Genomic DNA, 7501 nt, shown 5'->3' with positions numbered 1-7501 from the left:
ATCTTATCATTGAAACAAACAAGAAAAGATGTAACATCACCTTGATTTCTTTGGTAATGTCACTCCTGGCACAGTGTGTTTGTACGGATGTGGCTCCGTGGATAATTACTGTGTCGCTGCTTTGAATTCTTGGCCATCGTTCACAGAATGACATCACTTGTACAATTGACTCTTTGATCATTTGTCTAAACCCTAACCCTTTACTCTTGCAGGGCACCAGACCATTTTAGTTCTCCACCTTCTCAACCATCGAGGTCTTATTCCGGCTGTGGGAGTCTGCAAAAACATGTCATGGTAACCTTTACCTCCACGACACCACTGTTACAAGATGAACTGCTGTAGTTCATGTTGGATGTAGAGTGGATGCTTCTTTCTTCATCCTCTGTTGCATGACGTGATGCTAACATTTTTTTTTTTTTCCATCATCTGCAGGTATTTTTTTTTTTTCATCATCTTCCATCTTCTGCAGGTGAACAACATGCGGCAGGCCCACATGCAGCAGCTGGAATACCAAAATGGCAGCTACTCCAAGTCCATGCAGAGCCAGCTGTCTCCTGCAGGACATTCCGGCAGCTCGAGGCAACACAGTAACGCTCACTACCAGCAACACCTGTACCACTCAAACAGCGGCAGCAGGAACCATCGCTTCTCGGAGGAGCCGGGCCCCAGCCGCCACCAGCAGTCCGGCCACGGCCGGGACAACTACAGCCACCAGGGGGACAGGAGCAGCAACCGTCAGCAACAGAGCCGAGGCAGTTACAGGCCACAAGACAACAGGGGCGGCAGCGGCCACAGCGATAATAGATGGCGGCGGTACTGACACACGTCACGGGGGAGGGGGGGTTCTGTGCAAAGACTGAAGTTCTCCACAAATATCCCAGAGAAGACGAGGGAATATGTCACTGAACTCAGCACTCACTCGCTCAGGATGTTTGTATACGATTCCACTGAGGCTCAGAACCGTATGCCTCAGAAGATGTATATTTTTGTTTGTTAATTTTTAAGGCGCTTTTAAATTTCTAGACCACCGTCGCGTGAGTTTGTCCTCACGGAAATGTGGCAGAGAACTGTTGATGAAAGCTTGAGCTCGACGAAAAAAGAACGGAAATCAGTTTTAGGGAAGTACCTGGTGGATAGAAAAAAAAAAAAGGTTTATGACTTAAATGACAGTTTTTATTTTATGCATATTGTTTTAAATTATTCCTGCCAGAATTTTAAAAACGTATCAGGTATTTCTGAAAAAAAAAAAGAAAAATCAATAATGGATCAATAACTCACCAGCACATCTTTTACTGCAGTAACTGGACTTTTTTTTATTGTTCAATTCTTTGTAAAAAAAAAAAAAAGATTTTTTTTAATTTTTTTATTTTCCCAAAGTCAACCTGTAAGATGAGTTGTTTTACAATGAAACATTTTTATCACTATAAATCACAGTGTGTGTGTGTTTATATGACAGCCATTTCTAATTCCTAAAGTCCAGGCTCCACATCATTGAATGCTATTTACAGGCCTCGTTGTGCATGTGACGGGGTTAACAGAGTCAGCTATTGTATGTTGATGACACACACACACACACATGGCCTTATCTGTACCTATAAATGGCTCTTGTGTAACTAATACACTTGTGCAGCGGTTATGAGGTAATCTATAGGTGGCGCCACACACATCCACTTCCATTGAATTAATTAAGATGTTAAATATAACAGAGCCACATGGTCAGCTCCTCTACCTGACCTTTCTATTCGGGATGCTCTCGAGTGTTTAGGGGGATTTGACACCCACTCTGTTCGTTTTACGGCAGGCAGTTAGACCTGGGTTTTATTTCATTATCACTGCAGTCGAACACGACAATAATAATAATAATAATAATGACAATATCCAGTCCAGATTTATTAGTGAACTCTTTGCACCACGATTTTTTTTCCCCCCACTGGTTTGATTTTGGGAACATGCTTATTGTGTCATCTTGATCCTTTCACACACGATGACGTCACTACGGGTTCGTTAAAGCAGCGACATCCATTAAGGTCACAGTCTACAGGTCTTCTAGTCTCTCACAACAGCGACCCCTGCTGTGGGTGACTACTTATCCTTGTGAATAGAACTCAGGTTCACATGCATTTGCACCAGGCCGGGCTCTGAACCTAATCTGTGCGGGGACTCAGATTACACCCTGATGCTACCAAACACATCGTCTTTATCCTCCGCTCGGTGTCGCTACTCGGAAGCCCCTTTATTATACTTGTGTCCGTGGCATAGCTTCTCTAATTGGTTGATCTTTCTGGCGTCTCCAGCCTCCCCCCCCCCCCCCCCCCCCCCCCCCCCCCCCCCCCCCCCCCCCCCCCCCCCCCCCCCGGGTGTCGGGCGGATTAGAGACAGGGGAGAGAGAAGAGAGAGGCTGCTGCCGTGTGGACTTATATAGAAGCGGTGTCCCCATCTCCGTGAGCCCTGCAGACCCGCTACCCAAACCCAGGCTCCTCTGCTCTTCCTGGGCCTTGGCTCCTCCTCAGGTTGTTGAGTTCGTCGGTGCCACAGCCGTTGAAGATATATTATATATTAAAAAAAAAAAAAAAAAAAAAAACCTGCTCTAGGCTCCTTCACCTGCTCAAGGCCCTAATTTTCCAGAAACGAACGGGGTCGATCAGGTTGAGATGACGTCATCTAAACATTTATTTCTAATCCATTTGTTGAATTTTCGACTTTGCTTTTTATTTTTCCATAATGATGAAAAAATAAAAATTAAAAAAAAAAATCTTCCCGCCCTATGGAGCTCACACAGCCGTTAATCTGTGAACGTGACATTTATTTCTAACATTATTATAAATAAAATCCTCCTAGAATTTATGAATTTCTAATTCAGTTACTAATTATATTACAAATATTTAGGTCCAATTTCCACAAAGAAAACAACACGTTCGTTCCCTTAACGCACCGTTTAAACCAAGTTAAACATCTGAGAGATTAAAAAATAAAATCAGATCAGTTAATACTGAAATAAAGGGAAATCTTTAATTAAAAGAAAATATTCACAACTATTTATTTATTTAGTGTTTTAACAGGCAAATATTGTCAGACTTTATTTATGTGTCTATACGTCAGTCTAACTGAACTTCTCTGATGTTACTATATTATTGTCACATTTACTGCAGTAACCGTGGCTGCAGGTATGTGGAGAATCTTTGTTTTAGAGGCAGAAACCTTTGTTTTATTGGCGGTTCGTTGTTGCTCGACTGACGTCATTTCTGTGACTGTCAACGACGGGAACCGTGTTAATAAAGAAAACAGAATAAAGACAAAAACCAGGGACAGGTCAATTATCTGAAAATGAAACGTAAAGTTTGTTAAAGTAAAATGAACTTTGTATCAAGTTTTGAGCGAAAAAAACACTTATTTATAAACAGTAAAGCAGAGAAAATAAAAAGACACCACGGACTTTAACAGAATGTTTATCTGTTTATCTTAACAACGGACACCGAATACTATGATTATTATTTTTTATTACTGATGTTGCTTCTTTTTTTAAATTGTTATTTATACGGATGATATTATTATTTTTTAAATTGTTATTTATACGGATGAAAAACAATTACCCAATATTATGAAAGAGAAAAATAAAGTTATGTACCATTTTGTTAGCCTCACGAAGAATATAAAAAAATGAGAGAAACTGTTTATTATTTTAATACTAAACGCAAAATTCTACAAAACAATCAATCAATTCATAGTCTATAAGAGACCATTTAAATTAAGTTTTAATTAAACGTACTCTTCCTGAAACCTCTATGAAATATTCCATTATTAATAATATTAGGATTTTATAGTAATATTATTGATCAGATCTGTCCGGGACCACGTGACGTTTGTAGACAAGAACATCAAAAGGGAGTTGGGCAATATTTGGTCGTGTTTCTGGTTGTTCAGAAGGTGGAAACTTGAATGTTAGCACAAGAATATTTATGAGTGTGTGTCAGAGAGAGAGAGAGAGAGAGAGAGAGAGAGAGAGAGAGAGCTTGGACAGATGCGGCAGCAGTGATGTGTTCACAGATGGTTTATAAACCAGTGGGTGTGCGCACTCAGACACACACTCACACACTCACACACTTCATCCCCGCAGCGCAGTTCAAGTTCAAGGTTCCTGCTGCGGACGCGACACTTTGAGCCGAAGCTGCGGGTTCGACACATCGACCATGAGTCACTTGGACGCGTGAACTTTCTTCTTCTTCTCCTCCAGTCCGCAGGAGACCCACGCGCGCTCCCCGAACACAGACTCACTGTGCCGCAGGTGAAGAGAGAAGCGCGCGGCGCACGGCGCACCCGCAGCGGCAGATCATGCACTGTCAAGCCGAGCTACGGCTGTCGTCCCCGGCGCAGCTGAAAGCTGCCAGGCGGCGCTACAAGACCTTCATGATCGACGAGATTCTCTCCAAGGAGACGTGTGATTATTTCGAGAAACTTTCTCTCTACTCCATGTGTCCGTCGCTCATTGTGCGGCCGAAGCCTCTGCATTCGTGTTCGGGTAAGAAGACACTTTTATTTCCACATGTAGAAAATGAAAATATCATCAATAGTAAATGTCAATGGTTTATTTCTCTTTTTTTAAATTTTTTTTTCATTTGACTTTCGGAGATACGTTCACTCTTGATGCGCAAGTGTTTCGACTAATGGGTTAAAAAATGTTTTTTTTAATTAAAATAATTTTCGGTTTCCATTATAAAAAAACCATAACTCACTGTGATGTTCTTGTCTGAAAACCACACTTTATTTTGCCAACCTTTCCAATCCGCACATGCGGGTTTTTTTTTGCGTCATCTAATTTGACGGGACTATTATTAGTGGACAATTAAACAAATGACACCAAATGGCTGCTCGCTTCCAGTCGCACTTTTCCTCAATCACAGTAGACTATTGTTCAGTGTTGACAGTCAGGGCTGTCGGTGATGCTTCAGGGCAGGATGGTGAACTCCTTAACTAAAAGTGTCTGTTGTTAATCAAGCAGACACTGAGGACACACGGCAGCCTATAATTTACTAAAAAAATAATTATATATATATATATATATTTGCATGTGCGTGATATTCACATATACACGCAAATGTATTTGTCTATGATTTAGGTTTGTAATGACGTAAACTCCAGCATCACATATGCAGATTGGTATATTGTTAAATTAATATTACAAAATATTTCAATTATATAATTATGTACAGTTTAAAAATAAACAAAAAGTTCAAGATAGAAAGACAGATAAATAGACAGATAGATAGATAATAGACAGATAAATAGATAATATTCTGTCAAAGTTCAACTGCCCCTCCACAGGTGCCATGGTCAAAACAATAGCCCCTGATTGATGCTTCATTCTTCAATTCCACGCGAATCCAAACAACTCGGGGGCTGTGCTTCAAGCTACCACTAACCATTAGGATAATTGCTCCAAAGTCTAAAATAATAGCCCCTGCAATCTGATGATGACAGCGATGGGTGAATAAAAATAGGGCCCGTGATTCCCCCACATGTCTCTGGCAGGAGCCGCGCAGCAGTGCGTGCTAGAGGGCACTGTGGCCGCACTTTTGGCAGCCAGCAGTTCGGATGCATGGATAGAGTGACCCACCCGCCCTGCATTTCAGAACACCGTGCCCAACACTTATTTGTAGCCGCGGGGGTGTGAGACACACTATAGTCCCCTCACATCAATGGCTTGTAGTGCTTGATATAGAAGCCGGGGTGGTTGGGGGGGGGCAGGTTTGGAGAACACCGTGCCAAACTTTCTCTACTTCACTAGTTATATATAAAAAACAAAAAACTGTTTGACTAATGCAAAGGTTTTTTTTAACCTTCAGCCTCAATGAAAGTTGGCTGCACAGGAGTGGGTGCTATGACCATCTGCTGCCAGAGGAGGCCGCTGAAGGACAGTGGTGCCATGTGTGTAATTCTGTCTGGAGCAGCTGTAACAGATGACATTTCATGTTTATCACTTCAAAATCTCAGGGATGATAGTTAAACATTTCAAGTAAGATTTTTTATTTTATTTTATTATGTTTCTGTTTTGATCCAGGCGTGGGATAAAAACACGTCGCCTTGACGTCGGTGGCTCAATCTGACTGGAGTTAATTCCGTGTCAGTTTGAGCAGGATCATTAACGATGAGTCCTGAACTTGTGGCTAAACACAGACTGACGTAATGGCAGGTTATAATATTTCATCTGGAGTCCCGTCTCTCAGCAGGACCCAGGGCAGGGCTTTTAGTGCTGTTTTGGAGGGAAGGCAGAGAGAGAGAGAGAGAGAGAGAGAGAGAGAGATTAGGATCACCTGAGGTATAATCTCACCTGACAGGCTGCTGAAAAAGAAAAAGAAAACACCAAAGTAGGAGTGTGTGCAGCCTGTGGGCCGTGGCTGAGTCAACAGGTCCCGGCCGAGGGTTTATATAAATCCAAATGAGCAAAAAGAGTTTTCATCAAATCTTAACCTCTAATCTGCTGCACACAATGCACTCTCCCATTAAGGCTAAGGCAGCCCTAAAAAGGTCGATTACACCCATGTCAACACACACACACACACACACAGACTGACTGACTGACTCACACACATGCTGCTGCCATGCACACATCAGCCATTCAGCAGCTAAAGATACTGCATATCAACCTGTCATCTCCCCGTCATTTCCACACAATCGCTGCCATCGGATTTCTCTGCAGGAACAAAGGACCGGCAATAAATTAAACTCTCAGAGCAGTTTGTGCTACAGGCTGATTTCAGCTGCACAGGAAGACGTTTGTGGATCAGGTTTCACATTAAACAGTTAAGGCTTATGTTGAACATCGTTCTCTCTCAGAGGAACACAGCCCGTCTGCCTGGGAAAACTGCTGCTGCTGCTGCTGCTGCTGCTGCTGCTGCTGCTGCTGCTGGTGGTGGTAAAGTCAAAACCTCTGAGTGAGTCGCTCCGCTGTGTCGTGACCTGGAGGTGGAGCCCTCTGTCGGAGCAGTTACGGGGTGACCTTCGTGTCCAGACCGACTTACGTTTTTACATCTAAAGACACAAAAAAAGCAGTTTTATCGGAGGTGAAGCCGAGCTGCCACCGGTGTTGACCAATCACAGCACACTCACAGTCACCGCTCAGATATGACTGGTTCGTTGTTGCTTTCTGTACAAAAGACAAATGACACATGAAACACAATGACCTTTTCATGCAGGTGAGAATGTGAACATGCCACTGTCACTGGATCATGAAAATCACCTCGGCAAACTGATTGGCTGACTGGTTGATTGATTGATTGATTGGTTGATTGATTGAGCCACAGTGGGTGCAGGTGATCAGTAGATCAAAGATCCACTGGGGTAAATTGGGGGGGGGTTTAATGAAGGGTCCCGCGTGTCTTGGTTGGTTATTCTTAGCAGGTATGTCTTCTGTAATTTTTCCAAGGTGCACTTGCTAACCCCCCCCCCCCCCTCCCCATCCCCATTCCGGCTGTCCGTATCAACAGTATCGGTGTTTGCTTGCTCC

The 7501-nt window shown here is 42.8% G+C and overlaps 2 protein-coding genes across 2 annotated transcripts in view; both read left to right on the top strand.

Moving 5' to 3' along the window:
- rbm7 (RNA binding motif protein 7) overlaps nucleotides 1-1255 on the top strand; it is a 4042-nt gene extending 2787 nt beyond the window's left edge. Inside the window, exons 4-5 of the mRNA XM_008308502.3 lie at nucleotides 213-294; nucleotides 470-1255. Of these exons, the coding sequence (XP_008306724.1) occupies nucleotides 213-294; nucleotides 470-820 (433 nt within the window). The 3' untranslated portion in view covers nucleotides 821-1255. The remainder of the gene's footprint in view (nucleotides 1-212; nucleotides 295-469) is intronic.
- A 2962-nt stretch (nucleotides 1256-4217) lies between these two features.
- barx2 (BARX homeobox 2) overlaps nucleotides 4218-7501 on the top strand; it is an 11306-nt gene continuing 8022 nt past the window's right edge. The window contains exon 1 of the mRNA XM_008308503.1: nucleotides 4218-4516. Coding sequence (XP_008306725.1) covers nucleotides 4330-4516 — 187 coding nt within the window. The 5' untranslated portion in view covers nucleotides 4218-4329. The remainder of the gene's footprint in view (nucleotides 4517-7501) is intronic.

This window comes from Cynoglossus semilaevis, chromosome 4, assembly GCF_000523025.1.
Source record: "Cynoglossus semilaevis isolate Cse_v1.0 chromosome 4, Cse_v1.0, whole genome shotgun sequence".
In the NCBI taxonomy this organism is placed as follows: domain Eukaryota; kingdom Metazoa; phylum Chordata; class Actinopteri; order Pleuronectiformes; family Cynoglossidae; genus Cynoglossus; species Cynoglossus semilaevis.
Note: the sequence above shows the minus strand (reverse complement) of the source record. Positions and strands in the feature narration are given on the sequence as shown.